This window comes from Oncorhynchus keta, chromosome 18 (genome assembly GCF_023373465.1).
Source record: "Oncorhynchus keta strain PuntledgeMale-10-30-2019 chromosome 18, Oket_V2, whole genome shotgun sequence".
Lineage (NCBI taxonomy): Eukaryota > Metazoa > Chordata > Actinopteri > Salmoniformes > Salmonidae > Oncorhynchus > Oncorhynchus keta.
In genome coordinates, this window is record NC_068438.1 from 44,099,764 (window position 1) to 44,120,225 (window position 20,462).

At 46.7% G+C, this 20,462-nt stretch overlaps 1 protein-coding gene across 2 annotated transcripts in view; it reads right to left on the reverse strand.

The window, feature by feature from the left end:
* Nucleotides 1-2,401: 2,401 nt before the first annotated feature.
* Nucleotides 2,402-20,462, reverse strand: part of lekr1 (leucine, glutamate and lysine rich 1) — a 234,763-nt gene continuing 216,702 nt past the window's right edge. The window contains exons 11-13 of one of the 2 annotated variants that reach the window (XR_008068597.1): nt 14,435-14,638; nt 7,130-7,263; nt 4,117-4,263 (exon numbers count right to left, since the gene is read on the reverse strand). Coding sequence is in view for 1 of the 2 variants with exons in the window: in XM_052468489.1 (XP_052324449.1) it covers nt 3,838-4,263; nt 14,435-14,638 (630 nt within the window). In the remaining variant the exon portion in view is untranslated. Of the gene's footprint in view, nt 4,264-7,129; nt 7,264-14,434; nt 14,639-20,462 lie in introns of both variants that reach the window. The other variant, XM_052468489.1, reaches the window with a different exon arrangement.

The following is a 20,462-nucleotide window of genomic DNA, read 5'->3' on the forward strand; positions in this document are numbered from 1 at the left end:
GGACCGGTAACCGAAAGGTTGCAAGTTTGAATCCCTGAGCTGACAAGGTGCAAATCTGTCGTTCTTCCCCTGAACAAGGCAGTTAACCCACTGTTCCTAGGCCATCATTGAAAATAAGAATTTGTTCTTAACTGACTTGCCTGGTTAAACAAAGGTTTAAAAAATGAAGGAGCGCATGCCGTTGTACCGGAGACATTATGATTTCTATAAAGGCTAAGGTTAAATAAGAGGATAGTCGAAGTTTGGATCAACTGTAAAAAAGGTTGTGCAACAGAACCAATGAAGACTGAAGCATCAATGAATTTGACAAAAAGCTTTTTTATTTTTTACAAATTTTAAAACACAGCACAGCATAGTTTTCCTTTGGGAAACTATAATTTTCTAATTTATTTTATTTTATTCGATGACATTTTTGTTAGAAAATAGATATTTATTGACTGTGATTAGGGCATGGGAATATAAGAGCATCTGCTCGGCCAAATGAACAAACTAGGCATGCATGGTTCACCACATAATCCTCAAACCAAAGACTGGCCAAACAAACTTGTGTTTCTAAAAGTGAATTCAAAAGCCACTGTAGAATGACTATATGTTATTATTATTTAATACTATTAAGTAATTATTTAACATTTCATTTTATACACCCTAAATGTGAAATGTCGGCTCCTGCCAGCTTCTAGTTTGTCACAAACGCTTCACCATTTATTTCTTAAATGGCAGGATATATCCTTTAAATAATAATAACATAACTTAAATCATTCATTCTTAGGCTACCTGGCTCGCTCCTGATTCATTTAGAGTTAGTATGTTGTTTAGTAGCCTGTTGAAATGTTGAACGTCAATTGATAGTGACAGAATCACACACTACTCCCCAAGCAGTGGGGCTACTTCGGCTATAGAAGCAGCGCAGCCACTAAATGTCATAGAGACCAGACATCTAGATATCGGAGTCATGTCTTTTTCCAGCATTTTACAACTTGCTTCTAGCATAAAGCTTTGCAGACTAAAGCGTCATTATAGATCACTTTATATAATTAGGCCCATTTAATTGTTTTCAAAATATTAAGCTTTTCCTTAACAAAAGACGCAATACCCTCATGTACCCACACATACCCTCACACACCCCCTCGATTCGAGCCCTGGTTTTAACTTAACACGCCAAGCCCTTCACCAGGATATTTAAGGAGTTCATGGTGACTGAAGGACTTGGCTGACAAAATCTATGGATAGTAGACAATCATTTATTCTGTCAAACCGGTAGACCTACTTCTTATTTATTGAATTGGAAGAAATAGGCTCCAACACGAAACCCTAGTGTTGTTAGTAGCCTAAAGTCAAAATCAAATGAAGACTGTTAAAATGAATTGGACCTTCTCGAACTAGCCCTTCAGTAGCAGCTGCCGCTTCGTAGTAATGTAAGTTAATATGATTTATTGTGAGGTCAATAACTCTGATAAATAGCTTCATTCCGGGCAACAAAACATATTGTTTTTATTCAAATCAATTATAGCAGTAGCAAGCTTACCTCCTGTTTTCTAGCCTGGCGTGTAGGAGTGTTAGGCCACTAACCGAAAGGTTGCTAGATCGAATCCCCGAGCAGACAACGTAAAAATCTGTTGTTCTGCCCCTGAGCAAGGCAGTTAACCCACTGTTCCCCGGGCGACGAAGACGTGGATGTCGATTAAGGCAGCCCCCCTCACCTCTCTGATTCAGAGGGGGTAAATGCAGAAGACACATTTGAATATATTCAGTTGTACAACTGACTAGGTATTCTCATCTTCACGCTCTCCCTCTCAAACTGAACAGCACATTAATTAGCTTTAGTCCGCGAACACAGATATTGCAATGTTTTTGGAGGAAGCCTTTGACTCGCTTCCTGAAGTGCCACCATACACAGCACAGCCATTGGTCAGCAGGGTTTTCCTCAGCCGGAGCAGGGCAGGCCAGGGCACAGCCATTGGTCAGCAGGGTTTTCCTCAGCCGGAGCAGGGCAGGCCAGGGCACAGCCATTGGTCAGCAGAGTTTTCCTCAGCCGGAGCAGGGCATGCCAGGGCACAGCCATTGGTCAGCAGAGTTTTCCTCAGCCAGGGCAGGGCAGGCCAGGGCACAGCCATTGGTCAGCAGAGTTTTCCTCAGCCAGGGCAGGGCAGGCCAGGCCTCATGATTGGTGTAGCCTATCCATTGCAGTGTAGCCAGGTTTTACACCATCCCAGCAACGTAAAAACTCGAGAAGAAAGTACATTTTCTTAGCAATATAACTTTGTCCTTCTCTGAGCGTGCTCTTCGTATAGACTAGGCCTATACCCTTTAGATAGGTAATGGGTCATTTGATTGCGACCACACTAGACACTAATTGATTTTGTGTGCCCAGCAGAGAATCAGGATTGGTCACACATCGAGATAAACACTGAGCAATACGACATTTAATCAATTACACATGACATGACACTCCCCTGGACTAAATGAAAAAGTACTAAACACTGAAATAGCATGACATTCCCCCATTTTCCTCTGGGTAACAATTGTGTACATTTCGACCGCTCCCTAAGCAGAACAGTTAGTGGCCTTCCTTGTAGGACTGCCCCAGTGTGGGAACAGCAGTGTCCATTCACACTGCATCCCTCTCCCTCACAGAGACACGGTCACCCAAAACACACGTACATACAAGGCCACCCGTTACATACCCACAATCACAGGAAGAAAAGGAGACTGGCAGAGAGAGGGTGGAAGGAAGAGATATGGATGGAGGCAAAAAGGTAGTGAGAGAGAGAGAGAGAGAGAGAGAGAGAGAGAGAGAGAGAGAGAGAGAGAGAGAGAGAGAGAAAGCAAGATAGAGAGAGAGAGAGAGAAAGCAAGATAGAGAGAGAGAGAGAGAAAGCAAGATAGAGAGTGTGTTTATAACTCTGGTCCGTGTTGAAAGACCTGCCCTCTTCAAAGAGTGGTAGAGGAGGTTCAGGAAGTGGAGGTCACGGTAGCAGGAAGTGAGGCGCGAGGCCGCAGGGCGATAGGGAGGAGGAGATGAAAGGAGAGGTGAAAGGTCAGGAGTGCATCTGGAGGGAGAACATGAGCACCAGGAACAACGATGAGTCGCACTAAAAAACATCAATAGATATTATGGGATGCTTTCTCACAAAACCACACACAATGTGTGTGTGACTGCTGTGCCATAGCTCCACTACCAATATTCAGACAGGCGTGTGTGTCTGTCTTTGTGTGTGTCTGTGTGTGAGTTAGTGAGACTATCCCTGTGAGGGACAATGCTCTTCGAGTGTGTGTGTGAGTGAGTTATAGCACATCTGTAATAGAGAAGGCTCTGAGACAAATCGAGAGGATGAGTGTATGTGCATGCGAGTGTGTCTCTGTCTGTGTGTGTGTGTGTGTGTCTGTGTGTGTCCATGTGTGTGTGTGTGCACGCATGTGCATGCGAGTTTGTCTGTGTGTGTGTGTGTGTGTGTGTCCATGTGTGTGTGTGTCCGTGTGTGTATGTGTGCTGCAGTGAGTGCATGTCAGGCCTTTGTTTGTGTCTGCGGGTGGCAGGGGATGTGCTGTCAAGCTTCTACTCTCCTGGCCTCGTGATGGAGTGTGAGTGTGTGTTTGTTTGAAAGCTGAAAGCTGTGGCGTGCCATTGAAACTGACTGAGGGAGGCTGTTTGAATGTGTGTGTGAACTCAAGTGTGTTTGTCTCTGGGATGGAGTGTGAGTGTCTGTGAACGTTATTGAAGCAGAATTCTCAGCCCACAGTGTATCATGTGCCTGTGAGTGTAGGTGACCATATATATGTGTGTGCGGCACGTTTCATCTCTTTTCCTAAATGTCTGTGTGAGTAACACAGTGTGTTTCAGGATCTCTCCTTCCTCCCCATCACCAGATTAACTCTGTGTTTGACCTCACTGCTGGACCTCAGTTTGGGCAGGTTCCCCCCTCTCTCTCCCCCTCTCCCTTTCTCCCCAGCCCCTCCCCCACTACCGTGCCAGGATGCCACACTCCTTCCCACGCCTCCCCCTTCTCTCCCCCCCGTGGCTGTGTATGGAGGGGAGGGTCTCAGTGTGTGCTGGGGGGTGAAGGAGCGGGTGAGGGGCAGTCTGACTTTGGTCTGGGAATGTGGGAGGTCTGTCTGGGGGTGTTTGCCCTTGAGGTGGGAGAGATCCAGGGGCGAGGCTTGGCGTCGTAGCACCAGGAGCTGCTCTCTAGCTTGGGTAAGAGCAGCGGTCAGCTCCCCTCTCTCTTCACACTCTCTCCTCACTGTCTCCTGAAGCAATACCACCTGAAATCGAACGAGATGAGAGAGAGAGAGAGAGAGAGAGAGAGAGAGAGAGAGAGAGAGAGAGAGAGAGAGAGAGAGAGAGAGAGAGAAAGAGCGAGATACTACGATCAGTCATGCTAATGAAGCTTACTCAAATGTGAGTGAGCCATTTGGTCATGGAGACAAACAAAAAGAAATGGGTTTTGACTCACAGCAAAGAAAACACAGATATGGTGTAGTTGGTAGACATGGCAACAAATCATGTTTTAATCTTCAACTTAGAAATGCTACCAAAAATAATTTAATGGAACTTGTTGCAAATGACAGTCACCCATTTTCAATGATTCACCAAACTATATTTAGAAAGAGGAAGCACATTAAGCACGTTTTCATTTCAGTTTCCTCCATCTCTACGAAGTTAATTGTAAGGATAAAAATAAAAACAATTAATAATGTAGAATTAACAGCTGTACAGAAAGACTCATGTGAAGGTCAAATTACAGAGGAGATTCTTGATGCAATTAAAGTCTTTAAATCTGGGAAAACTCCAGGTCTGGATGGCATACCAGATGAGGTATACCTCACACACGCACGCACGCACGCACACACACACACACAATAAAGTAGGTCCTTTACACTTCAGTGTTGCGATGCAAAAGCTCTAGCAAAATGCATAGCACATAGAATTTAACAGGTACCGTATACAGTATATATACAGATTTAAAACATTACATTGATAAAAGTCACAATCTACTTGCAATATTAAAGCTGATCTACCCCCCCCCCCACCCCTGGTCAAGGAGACACAGTTTTTTATTTTATTTTATTTTATTTTTTTACCTTTATTTAACCAGGCAAGTCAGTTAAGAACATATTCTTATTTTCAATAAGTTGAGGAGACATGAACAAGGAGACACGGTTGAGGAGACATGAACAAGGAGACACGGTTGAGGAGACATGAACAAGGAGACACGGTTGAGGAGACATGATCAAGGAGACACGGTTGAGGAGACATGATCAAGGAGACACGGTTGAGGAGACATGATCAAGGAGACACGGTTGAGGAGACATGACCAAGGAGACACGGTTGAGGAGACATGACCAAGGAGACACGGTTGAGGAGACATGATCAAGGAGACACGGGTAGACGGGTAGAAGACCGTTATAGAGACAGGTAGAAGACACTTACAGAGACATGGTTAGAAGACAGGTAGAAGACAGTTATAGATACAGGTAGAAGACAGGTAAAATACAGTTATAGAGGCATGGTTAGAAGACAGGTAGAAGACAGTTAGAGGCATGGTTAGAAGACAGGTAGAAGACAGTTATAGAGACAGGTAGAAGACAGTTATAATGGCAGGTAGAAGACACTTATAGAGACATGGTTAGAAGATGGGTAGAAGACTGGTAGAAGACAGTTATAGAGACAGGTAGAAGACAGTTATAGAGACATGTAGAAGACGGTTATAGAGACAGGTAGAAGACAGGTAGAAGATAGTTATAGAGACAGGTAGAAGACAGCGATAGAGACAGGTAGAATACAGTTATAGAGACAGGTAGAAGACAGTTATAGAGACATGGTTAGAAGACAGGTAGAAGACAGTTATAGAGACAGGTAGAAGACAGTTATAGAGACAGTTAGAAGACAGGTAGAATATAGCTATAGAGACAGGTAGAAGACAGTTATAGAGACAGGTAGAAGACAGTTATAGAGACAGGTAGAAGACAGGTATAGAGACAGGTAGGATACAGTTATAGAGGCAGGTAGAAGACACTTATAGAGACATGGTTAGAAGGAGAGAAAGAGGGGGATGTATTAACCACATTTGTATGTCTCTGTGTGTGTACACACACACACACACACACACACACACACACACACACACACACACACACACACACACACACACACACACACACACACACACACACACACACACACACACACACAGTCAGTCACTGCTGTAAAATCTCATAGACCTGTATTGTAAATGTCAGAGTGCAGGCATCAGAGACATTCCCTCAGTATGGTTCGTCTCTGAGAGCTGCTGACTGTAGAACACATGTGGGCCAGACTGGCCCTGGTACTGTGTAGATGTATTACTGTAGACTCAGTGAGATTACATCACAACAAACAGCACCACAGATATTGAGATGAGCGCGATACAAGACTTTGCTCTCACAGAGAGGTATATTTGAATGCTCTTAGTTTATGCAGAAATGGATCCACCATGTTTTAACTTTGTGCAACGTCTTCTCACTGGGCCCTCTGAGTGGTGCTCCTCCTGGAAAGGCGTCCGTCCGTCCGTCCGTCCGACCGACAGACAGACAGACAGACAGACAGACAGACAGACAGACAGACAGACAGACAGACAGGCAGGCAGGCAGGCAGGCAGGCAGGCAGGCAGGCAGATAGACAGATAGACAGATAGACAGATAGACAGATAGACAGATAGACAGATAGACAGATAGACAGATAGACAGACAGACAGACAGACAGACAGACAGACAGACAGACAGGCTCACATCTAGATTAAAATGAACAGAGACATCTTCAGCTTGCCTAAGAAATGTGTGTGTATGTTTGTGTGGGAGAGAAAGGGTTTGAGTGAGTGTGTGTCCACATCTGGACTCCCTAGTTTAGTAAGGTAAAACCCCTGGTGATGGAGTACGATATGTATGTGCCTGAGCATGTGTGTGTGTGAGAGAGAGAAAGAGAGAGCTTGTGAGGATATCCTGTGGCTCTATATGATACCATACAGACATACATTATGGGCTCACAGTCAGAGCAGAGGGTATTCTATGTAAATCACATATTCTACCCTGTTTCCAATCTACTCACTGCCTCAACGCATTTCATACCACATTCCAATGCCAACACACACACCTTCCTCCTTTTTCATGTCCCCCTGTGGCAGTGCCTGACCCCAGACCCCTGTGCTGGTGATGAGAGGTTAAAGGTCATGCTTTGATGTAACTTCTCCCAGACAGCATGACCTTTAATGCCTGTCTCTTCTGCGCCTGCAGTGGAGCGAAGGGGCAGAGAGAGAGAGAGAGGGGGGCAGAGAGAGAGAGAGAGAGAGAGAGAGAGAGAGAGAGAGAGAGAGAGAGAGAGAGAGAGAGAGAGAGAGAGAGAGAGAGAGAGAGAGAGAGAAGAGAGATGAGAGAGAGAGGGAGAGAGAGAGAGACGGAGAGAGAGAGAGAGAGAGAGGAGAGAGAGAAAGAGACGAAGAGAGATGAGAGAGAGAGAGACGGAGGAGAGAGAGAGAGAGAGAGAGAGGGAGGGAGAGACAGAAAGAGATGAAGAGAGAGAGAGAGAGAGAGAGAGAGAGAGAGAGAGAGAGAGAGAGAGAGAGAGAGAGAGAGAGAGAGAGAGAGAGAGAGAGAGAGAGAGAGAGAGAGAGACGAAGAGAGAGAGAGAGAGAGAAGAGAGAGAGAGAGAGGGAGAGAGAGAGAGAGAGAGAGAGAGAGAGAGAGAGAGAGAGAGAGAGAGAGAGAGAGAGAGAGAGAGAGAGAGAGAGAGAGACAGGGGGGTGAACTTGATAAAAGACAGGAATGCACCCTAATTGGTAAGAGCATGAACCCTCCACACCAGACAGCTTTACCCCTTAACATCACACACAGACACACCGTCTTGAATAACTAACCTTGTGGGGACACACAATTCAGTCCCATTCAAAATAACCCTAAACCAAACCCTAACTCTTAACCTGAAAACCTAACCCTAACTCTAAAACTAACCTAGCTCCTAACCTAATTCTAACCCTAACACTAATTCTAACCTTAACCATAAACCCCCTAGAAATAGAAATAGCATTTGACCTCGTGAGGACTAACAAACTGCCACCAGTTGGTCAAATTTTTGTTAGTTTACTAATCTTGTGGGGACAAGTATAGTTAAACACGTCCTCACACCCCCCCACACACACCCCCCACCCCCACACACACCACCCACCACCCCACACACACACACACACACACACACACACACACACACACACACACACACACACACACACACACACTGAAAGCACTAACAGGCCTAACAACAGGTATACAACACATTATTACTGTATGTGTGGAGAGGGAGGTTGCTAATATGTGGGTTTCTCTGTGCGTGTGTCAGTGTGTGTTTTATAACCAATCCTTCCATACACACACAACAGACACACAGCCATGTCAGTGGCACACTGTTTATGGGGAGACTCTGGTCTAAATGCAATGTGTCACGATCCTAACATCCAGTCAAATGAGTGCCAATGTTCGTGACAGAGTTGAGCTCATGAGTCACTACGGAAGTCAGTGCTAATGCCAAACTGTGAGTGTGAGTGTGTGTGTGTGTGTGCGTGCGTGCGTGTGTGTGTGTGTGTGTGCGTGCGTGTGTGTATGTGTGTGTGTGCGTGCACGGGTGTGCGTTTGTGGGTGTGGGTGTGGGTGTGTGTGTGTGTGGTTGTGTGTGTGTGGGTATGTGTGTGTGTGTGTGTGTGTGTGTGTGTGTGTGTGTGTGTGTGTGTGTGTGTGTATGTGTGTGTATGTGTGTGTGTGTGTGTGTGTGTGTGTGTATGTGTGTATGTGTGTGTGTGTGTGTGTGTGTGTGTGTGTGTGTGTGTGTGTGTGTGTGTGTGTGTGTGTGTGTGTGTCTGTGTGTGTGTGTCTGTGTGTGTGTGTGTGTGTGTGTGTGTGTGTGTGTGTGTGTGTGTGTGTGTGTGTGTGTGTGTGTGTGTGTGTGTGTGTGTGTGTGTGTGTGTGTGTGTGTGTGTGTGTGTGTTATTCATAACAAAGCCGCTTTGATATTCTTACTTTTTCTTCTGTTGCCTTAGCAACATAGAGGGTCACATAAACACACAAGGTCATGATCAAAGAACCTATTATCTCTCTCTAATGATCTGTCAATGAATGGAACACACACACACACGATAGAGCAAGTACAGCGAGATCAATACAACATCTATGCAGCCAGGGAGGACAGGAGTGAGAGTTGAGAGTTGAATAAAGAAGGAAAGAAAGATTGACAGAACACAAGAGAGAGGGAGAAGGAAAGAAAGAAAGAAAGAAAGAAAGAAAGAAAGAAAGAAAGAGAGAAGAGAGAGAGAGAGAAAGAGAGAGAAGAGAGAAAGAAAGAAAGAAAGAGAGAGAGAGAGAGAGAGAGAAAGTGTTTTAATGACAGCTAGGGGACTGTCCTTTAGGTATTGAGCTGATCTCATGGTTAGATCTAAGAGGACCTTAATGTGCTCTAAAACCCCAGTGAAAGGAGAACACAAAATACCATCTGGCGATTTGAAATAGATATGAAAAGGACTGTGTTCTCTGCGTGGCATAAAGGGATACGTCAGCTGGGAAATTAGCATCAGGGCACCTTGAGCCACTGGCCAGAAAAACAGAGAGAGAGACAGAGAGAGACAGAGAGAGAGAGAGAGAGAGAGAGAGAGAGAGAGAGAGAGAGAGAGAGAGAGAGAGAGAAGGGAGAAGGATGAGGGAGAGAACACCTAGATCTTCTGCACAGATTCTGTGAGACCTGGGCCCTGACAGTAAATCACTGTGGGACCTTATATAGACAGGTGTCTATAGAAGTCATGTCCAATCAATTGAATTTACCACAGTTGTAGAAACATCTCAAGAATGATCAATGGAAACAGGATGCACCTGAGCTAAATTTTTAATATCATAGCAAAGGGTCTGAATTCCTATGTAAATACTTATTTTAATACATTTGCAAAAATATCTAAAAACCTGTTTTCACTTCACATCATTATGGGGTATTGTGATGTCATTATGGGGTATTGTGATGTCATTATGGGGTATAGTGATGTCATTATGGGGTATAGTGATGTCATTATGGAGTATTGTGTGTAGATTGATGGGGAAAAAAGGGTATTTAATAGAATACGTCTGTAACGTAACAAAATGTAGAAAAAAATGAAGGGGTCTGAATACTTTCCGAAGGCACTGTAAATGCATTGTATATTTGACGGCTCTATTCCTTTGGAACTTTTGTGAATGTAATGTTTACTGTACATTTTTTATTGTTTATTTCACTTTTGTTTATTATCTATTTCACTTGCTTTGGCAATGTTAACATATGTTTCCCATGCCAATAAATCCCTTTGATTTGAATTGCACTGAGAGATAGTACTGCAGGGGCACTGTGGCTGGCGGGAGACAAGGAGGGATGGAAGGAGTCACAGAGGTGGTGGATCCGGGAAGAAGAGGGAGTCTGATAGGTGGAGGATCAGGGAAGAAGAGGGAGTCTGATAGGTGGAGGATCAGGGAAGAAGAGGGAGTCTGATAGGTGGAGGATCAGGGAAGAAGAGGGAGTCTGATAGGTGGAGGATCAGGGAAGAAGAGGGAGTCTGATAGGTGGTGGATCAGGGAAGAAGAGGGAGTCTGATAGGTGGAGGATCAGGGAAGAAGAGGGAGTCTGATAGGTGGTGGATCAGGGAAGAAGAGGGAGTCTGATAGATGGTGGATCAGGGAAGAAGAGGGAGTCTGATAGATGGTGGATCAGGGAAAGAAGGTGGTGGATCAGAAGAGGGAGTCTGATAGGTGGTGGATCAGGGAAGAAGAGGGAGTCTGATAGGTGGAGGGGAAGAAGAGGGAGTCTGATAGGTGGTGGATCAGGGAAGAAGAGGGAGTCTGATAGGTGGTGGATCAGGGAAGAAGAGGGAGTCTGATAGGTGGAGGATCAGGGAAGAAGAGGGAGTCTGATAGGTGGTGGATCAGGGAAGAAGAGGGGTCTGATAGGTGGAGGATCAGGGAAGAAGAGGGAGTCTGATAGGTGGTGGATCAGGGAAGAAGAGGGAGTCTGATAGGTGGTGGATCAGGGAAGAAGAGGGAGTCTGATAGGTGGAGGATCAGGGAAGAAGAGGGAGTCTGATAGATGGTGGATCAGGGAAGAAGAGGGGGTCTGATAGGTGGTGGATCAGGGAAGAAGAGGGAGTCTGATAGGTGGTGGTGGTGGAGTCTGATAGGTGGTGGATCAGGGAAGAAGAGGGAGTCTGATAGGTGGTGGATCAGGGAAGAAGAGGGAGTCTGATAGGTGGTGGATCAGGGAAGAAGAGGGAGTCTGATAGGTGGAGGATCAGGGAAGAAGAGGGAGTCTGATAGGTGGTGGATCAGGGAAGAAGAGGGAGTCTGATAGGTGGTGGATCAGGGAAGAAGAGGGAGTCTGATAGGTGGAGGATCAGGGAAGAAGAGGGAGTCTGATAGGTGGAGGATCAGGGAAGAAGAGGGGGTCTGATAGGTGGTGGATCAGGGAAGAAGAGGGAGTCTGATAGGTGGAGGATCAGGGAAGAAGAGGGAGTCTGATAGGTGGAGGATCAGGGAAGAAGAGGGAGTCTGATAGGTGGAGGATCAGGGAAGAAGAGGGAGTCTGATAGGTGGTGGATCAGGGAAGAAGAGGGAGTCTGATAGGTGGAGGATCAGGGGAAGAGGGAGTCTGATAGGTGGTGGATCAGGGAAGAAGGGAGTCTGATAGGTGGAGGATCAGGGAAGAAGAGGGAGTCTGATAGGTGGAGGATCAGGGAAGAAGAGGGAGTCTGATAGGTGGTGGATCAGGGAAGAAGAGGGAGTCTGATAGGTGGAGGATCAGGGAAGAAGAGGGAGTCTGATAGGTGGAGGATCAGGGAAGAAGAGGGAGTCTGATAGGTGGAGGATCAGGGAAGAAGAGGGAGTCTGATAGGTGGAGGATCAGGGAAGAAGAGGGAGTCTGATAGGTGGAGGATCAGGGAAGAAGAGGGAGTCTGATAGGTGGAGGATCAGGGAAGAAGAGGGAGTCTGATAGGTGGTGGATCAGGGAAGAAGAGGGGGTCTGATAGGTGGTGGATCAGGGAAGAAGGGGTCTGATAGGTGGTGGATCAGGGAAGAAGAGGGGGTCTGATAGGTGGTGGATCAGGGAAGAAGAGGGAGTCTGATAGGTGGAGGATCAGGGAAGAAGAGGGAGTCTGATAGGTGGTGGATCAGGGAAGAAGAGGGAGTCTGATAGGTGGTGGATCAGGGAAGAAGAGGGAGTCTGATAGGTGGAGGATCAGGGAAGAAGAGGGAGTCTGATAGGTGGTGGATCAGGGAAGAAGAGGGGGTCTGATAGGTGGTGGATCAGGGAAGAAGAGGGAGTCTGATAGGTGGTGGATCAGGGAAGAAGGGAGTCTGATAGGTGGTGGTGGAGGATCAGGGAAGAAGAAGAGGGAGTCTGAGGTGGAGGATCAGGGAAGGAGGAGTCTGATAGGTGGAGGATCAGGGAAGAAGGGGTCTGATAGATGGTGGATCAGGGAAGAAGAGGGAGTCTGATAGGTGGAGGATCAGGGAAGAAGAGGGGGTCTGATAGGTGGTGGATCAGGGAAGAAGAGGGAGTCTGATAGGTGGAGGATCAGGGAAGAAGAGGGAGTCTGATAGGTGGAGGATCAGGGAAGAAGAGGGAGTCTGATAGATGGTGGATCAGGGAAGAAGAGGGAGTCTGATAGGTGGAGGATCAGGGAAGAAGAGGGGGTCTGATAGGTGGAGGATCAGGGAAGAAGAGGGAGTCTGATAGGTGGAGGATCAGGGAAGAAGAGGGAGTCTGATAGGTGGAGGATCAGGGAAGAAGAGGGAGTCTGATAGATGGTGGATCAGGGAAGAAGAGGGAGTCTGATAGGTGGAGGATCAGGGAAGAAGAGGGAGTCTGATAGGTGGAGGATCAGGGAAGAAGGGGTCTGATAGATGGTGGATCAGGGAAGAAGAGGGGGTCTGAGAGGTGGTGGTTGGGCTCAGGGGAGGAGAGAGAGAAGAAGACAAGGATAGAGGGCTGAGAAAGGACAATGGAGAGAGTGAGGCAGATGCAAGCAAGGCAAAAATCAATGGAAAGCAGGAGAGAGGAGAAGACAGGCGGATTGATGTGATGACCTGGGAACTAGGCGATGTGCTTTGAGTACAAGATGAGGAAGAGGTCTGTGTGTGTGTGTGTGTGTGTGTGTGTGTGTGTGTGTGTGTGTGTGTGTGTGTGTGTGTGTGTGTGTGTGTGTGTGTGTGTGTGTGTGTGTGTGTGTGTGTGTGTGTGTGTGTGTGTCTATAACAGACTCAGACAGCTGAGGGGTGTCGTGACTGCAGCCTCAGACTACCCCTCTCCCCCCCGAGACAGTGGTCTGCGTGTCAACACACACAGCAGCCTGACAGAGTGTCTCTGTTTATCCCTCCCTCCCCTTCTGACACATTATATCTCTCTTACACCACAAATGTTCTCTTTTCACTGGCTCTTTCTGTCTCTGTTTGTGTCTCTCAGTCTCTCTGTCTCATCTAGGGGCTACCCCAGACTCAGATATCAGCCTGCAGGAATGGACAACTGTAATGAATTGGGAATGTTTTATGACCATTTCTAGGGACAGGGTCTCTGGGGAGGACATTTATGAGGTAAAGAAAGGAGATTTGAAATGGTTGTAGAATTGGAAGTCAGTAGCATTACTGTGAATTCAAGATTCTGTCTTGTCAAGCCTCAACATCTCCCCCTCTCTCTGTCTCTCTCTCTCTCTCTGTCTCTCTCTCTCTCTCTGTCTCTCTCTCTCTCTCTCTGTCTCTCTCTCTCTCTCTGTCTCTCTCCCCTTCTCTCAATTCAATTCAATTCAATTCAATTCAAGGGCTTTATTGGCATGGGAAACATGTGTTAACATTGCCAAAGCAAGTGAGGTAGATAATATATAAAGTGAATATATAAAGTGAAATAAACAATAAAAATGAACAGTAAACATTACACATACAGAAGTTTCAAAACAATAAAGACATTACAAATGTCATATATATATATATATACAGTGTTTTAACAATGTACAAATGGTAAAGGACACAAGATAAAATAAATAAGCATAAATATGGGTTGTATTTACAATGGTGTTTGTTCTTCACTGGTTGCCCTTTTCTCGTGGCAACAGGTCACAAATCTTGCTGCTGCTCTCTCTCTCTCTCTCTCTCCCCTTCTCTCTCTCTCTCTCTCTCCATCTCTCTCCCCATCTCTCTCTCTCTCCATCTCTAACCCTTCTCTCTCTCCCTCCATCTCTCTCCCCTTCTCTCTCTCTCCCCTTCTCTCTCTCTCTCCATCTCTCTCCCCTTCTCTCTCACCCTCTCTCTTTCTCTCTCTCTCTCTCTCTCTCTCTCTCTCTCTCTCTCTCTCTCTCTCTCTCTCTCTCTCTCTCTCTCTCTCTCTCTCTCTCTCTCTCTCTCTCTCTCTCACCTCGTCCTGTAGTCCAGTGTTCTCTCCTCTCAGCAGCTGCAGTTCTGTTCTGGCCTGGCTCAGCTCTAGCGCCCCCTGTTGCTGTGAGTGCTGTAGTACACGCTGTAGCCTCTCCTCTTTAGTGCTCCTCTCCTCCTGCATCTCCCTCAGCCTCTGCACCTCCTCTCTGAGCTCCTGTGTGGCTGAGTGGACCTGGGAGGATAGCTAGAGAGAGACACAGAAATATACACATCATAGAGATGTATTACCTAGAACAGACAAACAAAGAACAGCAATAGTCCCGAGTTGACAGCGCTGACCATTAGACAAGCGTTTGGGAGTTTTACTCCATCAGGACAGCTGGGAAGGCACACAGTCTCTACCACTCTGTATGTCTGTCTACCTGAGACTGTCTATTTCGCTTAGTATCTTCGTCTTCTATCCTGTACCAGCCTCAGGCCACAGAGGCATCACTTCTGAATATGTGGAGCCTCCACCCTGCATAGCCCTCCTACCAGAGAATACAGACCACACACACACACACACACACACACACACACACACACACACACACACACACACACACACACACACACACACACACACACACACACACACACACACACACACACAAAGGGGAGTCACAGCCTAATTCCTTGAGGGCAGATAGACAGGCAGTCACAGCCTAATTCCTGAAGGGCAGATAAACAGGGAGTCACAGCCTAATTCCTGAAGGGCAGATAAACAGGCAGTCACAGCCTAATTCCTGGAGGGCAGATAGACAGGCAGTCACAGCCTAATTCCTGAAGGGCAGATAAACAGGCAGTCACAGCCTAATTCCTGGAGGGCAGATAGACAGGCAGTCACAGCCTAATTCCTGAAGGGCAGATAAACAGGAGTCACAGCCTAATTCCTGGAGGGCAGATAAACAGGCAGTCACAGCCTAATTCCTGGATAAACAAGGCTAAATGCAGATAGACAGGCAGTCACAGCCTAATTCCTGAAGGGCAGATAAACAGGCAGTCACAGCCTAATTCCTGGAGGGCAGATAAACAGGCAGTCACAGCCTAATTCCTGAAGGGCAGATAAACAGGCAGTCACAGCCTAATTCCTGGAGGGCAGATACACAGGCAGTCACAGCCTAATTCCTGAAGGGCAGATAAACAGGGAGACAGATAGACAGGGAGACAGAGCTAGACAGGGAGACAGATAGACAGGGAGACAGAGCTAGACAGGGAGACAGAGCTAGACAGGGAGACAGATAGACAGGGAGACAGAGATATACAGGGAGAAAGAGATATACAGGGAGAGATAGACAAGGAGACAGAGAGACAGGGAGACAGAGATAGACAGGGAGACAGAGACAGGGAGGCAAATAGACAGGGAGAAAGAGATAGACAGGGAGACAGATAGACAGGGAGAAAGAGATAGACAGGGAGACAGATAGGCAGGGAGACAGATAGGCAGGGAGAAAGAGATAGACATGGAGACAGATAGACAGGGAGACAGAGATATACAGGGAGAAAGAGATATACAGGGAGAGATAGACAAGGAGACAGAGAGACAGGGAGACAGAGATAGACAGGGAGACAGAGACAGGGAGGCAAATAGACAGGGAGAAAGAGATAGACAGGGAGAAAGAGATAGACAGGGAGACAGATAGGCAGGGAGACAGATAGACAGGGAGAAAGAGATAGACAGGGAGTCAGAGATAGACAGGGAGACAGAAAGACAGATAGACAGGGAGACAGATAGACAGGGAGAGATAGACAGGGAGAGATAGACAGGGAGATAGAGATAGACTGGGAGACAGAGATAGACAGGGAGACAGAGACAAGGAGAAAGAGATAGACAGGGAGACAGAGATAGACAGGGAGACAGATAGACAGATAGGCAGGGAGACAGATAGACAGGGAGACAGATAAACAGGGAGAAAGAGATAGACAGGGAGACAGATAGACAGGGAGAAAGAGATAGACAGGGAGACAGATAGACAGGGAGAAAGATATAGACAGGGAGAAAGAGATAGACAGGGAGTCAGAGATAGATAGGGAGACAGATGGACTGGAAGACAGAGAGACAGGGAATCAGAGATAGATAGGGAGACAGATAGACAGGGAGACAGAGATAGACAGGGAGACAGAAAGACAGATAGACAGGGAGACAGATAGACAGGGAGACAGATAGACAGGGAGACAGAGATAGACAGGGAGACAGAAAGACAGGGAGACAGATAGACAGATAGACAGGGAGACAGATAGACAGGGAGACAGATAGACAGGGAGACAGAGATAGACAGGGAGACAGAGATAGACAGGGAGACAGAGATAGACAGGGAGACAGAGATAGACAGGGAGACAGATAGATAGGGAGACAGGAGACAGAAAGACAGATAGACAGGGAGACAGAGATAGACAGGGAGACAGATAGACAGGAGAGACAGGGAGACAGATAGACAGGAGACAGATAGACTGGAAGACAGAGAGACAGGGAATCAGAGATAGATAGGGAGACAGATAGACAGGAGACAGATAGACAGGGAGACAGATAGACAGGGAGACAGATAGACAGGGAGACAGATAGACTGGAAGACAGAGAGACAGGGAGACAGATAGACAGGGAGACAGATAGACAGGGAGACAGATAGACAGGAGACAGAAAGACAGATAGACAGGAGACAGATAGACAGGGAGACAGATAGACAGGAGACAGATAGACAGGGAGACAGAGATAGACAGGGAGAAAGAGATAGACAGGAGACAGAAAGACAGATAGACAGGGAGACAGATAGACAGGGAGACAGATAGACAGGGAGACAGATAGACAGGAGACAGAGATAGACAGGGAGACAGATAGACAGGAGACAGATAGACAGGGAGACAGATAGACTGGAAGACAGATAGACAGAGAGACAGATAGACAGGAGACAGATAGACAGGAGACAGATAGACAGGGAGACAGAGATAGACAGGGGAGACAGATAGACAGGGAGACAGATAGATAGGGAGACAGATAGACAGAAGACAGAAAGACAGATAGACAGGGAGACAGAAAGACAGGAGACAGATAGACAGGAGACAGATAGACAGGGAGACAGATAGACAGGGAGACAGAAAGACAGATAGACAGGGAGACAGATAGACAGGGAGGCAGATAGACAGGGAGACAGAAAGACAGGAGACAGATAGACAGGGAGACAGATAGACAGATAGACAGGAGACAGATAGACAGATAGACAGGGAGACAGATAGACAGGAGACAGATAGACAGATAGACAGGAGACAGAAAGACATATAGACAGGGAGACAGATAGACAGGAGACAGAAAGACAGGAGACAGATAGACAGGAGACAGAAAGACAGATAGACAGGAGACAGATAGACAGGAGACAGAAAGACAGATAGACAGGAGACAGAAAGACAGATAGACAGGGAGACAGATAGACAGATAGACAGAGAGACAAATAGACAGGAGACAGAAAGACAGATAGACAGGAGACAGATAGACAGGAGACAGATAGACAGGAGACAGATAGATAGGAGACAGATAGACAGGGAGACAGATAGACAGGGAGACAGATAGACAGATAGACAGGGAGACAGATAGACAGGAGACAGATAGACAGGGAGACAGATAGACAGGGAGACAGAAAGACAGATAGACAGGAGACAGATAGACAGATAGACAGGGAGACAGATAGACAGGGAGACAGATAGACAGATAGACAGGGACAGATAGACAGATAGACAGGGAGACAGATAGACAGACAGACAGACAGACAGGAGACAGATAGACAGGGAGACAGATAGACAGGGAGACAGATAGACAGGGAGACAGAAAGACAGATAGACAGGAGACAGATAGACAGGGAGACAGATAGACAGATAGACAGGAGACAGATAGACAGATAGACAGGGAGACAGATAGACAGGGAGACAGATAGACAGGGAGACAGAAAGACAGATAGACAGGGAGACAGATAGACAGATAGACAGGGAGACAGATAGACAGGGAGACAGATAGACAGGGAGACAGAAAGACAGATAGACAGGGAGACAGATAGACAGGAGACAGATAGACAGATAGACAGGGAGACAGATAGACAGATAGACAGGGAGACAGATAGACAGGGAGACAGATAGACAGATAGACAGGGAGACAGATAGACAGGGAGACAGATAGACAGGGAGACAGAAAGACAGATAGACAGGAGACAGGGAGACAGATAGACAGACAGGAGACAGATAGACAGGAGACAGATAGACAGGGAGACAGATAGACAGAGACAGAAAGACAGATAGACAGGGAGACAGAGATAGACAGATAGACAGGAGACAGAGATAGACAGGGAGACAGATAGACAGGGAGACAGAGATAGACAGGAGACAGATAGACAGATAGACAGGAGACAGATAGACAGGGAGACAGATAGACAGGGAGACAGAAAGACAGATAGACAGGAGACAGATAGACAGATAGACAGGAGACAGATAGACAGGGAGACAGAGATAGACAGGGAGACAGATAGACAGGGAGACAGAGATAGACAGGGAGACAGATAGACAGGGAGACAGAAAGACAGATAGACAGGAGACAGATAGACAGATAGACAGGGAGACAGAGATAGACAGGGAGACAGAGATAGACAGGGAGACAGATAGACAGGAGACAGAGAGCTAGACAGGGAGACAGATAGACAGATAGACAGGAGACAGATAGACAGGGAGACAGAGATAGACAGAGATAGACAGGGAGACAGATAGACAGGAGACAGATAGACAGGGAGACAGAAAGACAGATAGACAGGAGACAGATAGACAGATAGACAGGGAGACAGATAGACAGGGGAGACAGATAGACAGGAGACAGATAGACAGAGACAGATAGACAGGAGACAGATAGACAGACAGATAGACAGGAGACAGATAGACAGGGAGACAGATAGATAGGGAGACAGATAGACAGGGAGACAGATAGACAGGGAGACAGATAGACAGGGAGACAGATAGACAGGGAGACAGATAGACAGATAGGGGAGACAGATAGACAGGGAGACAGATAGACAGGGAGACAGATAGACTGGAAGACAGATAGACAGGAGACAGATAGACAGGGAGAAAGAGATAGACAGGGAGACAGATAGACAGGAGACAGATAGACAGGGAAAAGAGATAGACAGGAGACAGATAGACAGGGAGACAGATAGACAGGAGGCAAAAGACAGGGAGACAGAAAGACAGATAGACAGGAGACAGATAGACAGGGAGACAGATAGACAGGAGACAGATAGACAGGGTGACAGATAGACAGGAGACAGATAGACTGGAAGACAGATAGACAGGAGACAGAGATAGACAGGGAGACAGATAGACAGGAGACAGATAGACAGGAGACAGAAAGACAGATAGACAGGGAGACAGAAAGACAGATAGACAGATAGACAGGGAGACAGACAGGGAGACAGATAGACAGGGAGACAGAAAGACAGATAGACAGGGAGACAGACAGACAGGGAGACAGATAGACAGGAGACAGAAAGACAGGGAGACAGATAGACAGGGAGACAGAAAGACAGATAGACAGGGAGACAGATAGACAGATAGACAGGGAGACAGAAAGACAGATAGACAGGAGACAGATAGACAGATAGACAGGAGACAGAAAGACAGATAGACAGGAGACAGATAGACAGGGAGACAGATAGACAGGGAGACAGAAAGACAGGGAGACAGATAGACAGGAGACAGAAAGACAGATAGACAGGAGACAGATAGACAGATAGACAGGAGACAGATAGACAGATAGACAGGGAGACAGAAAGACAGATAGACAGGAGACAGATAGACAGATAGACAGAAAGACAGATAGACAGGAGACAGAAAGACAGATAGACAGGGAGACAGATAGACAGGAGACAGAAAGACAGATAGACAGGGAGACAGAAAGACAGATAGACAGGGAGACAGATAGACAGGAGACAGATAGACAGGAGACAGAAAGACAGATAGACAGGGAGACAGACAGACAGGGAGACAGATAGACAGGAGAC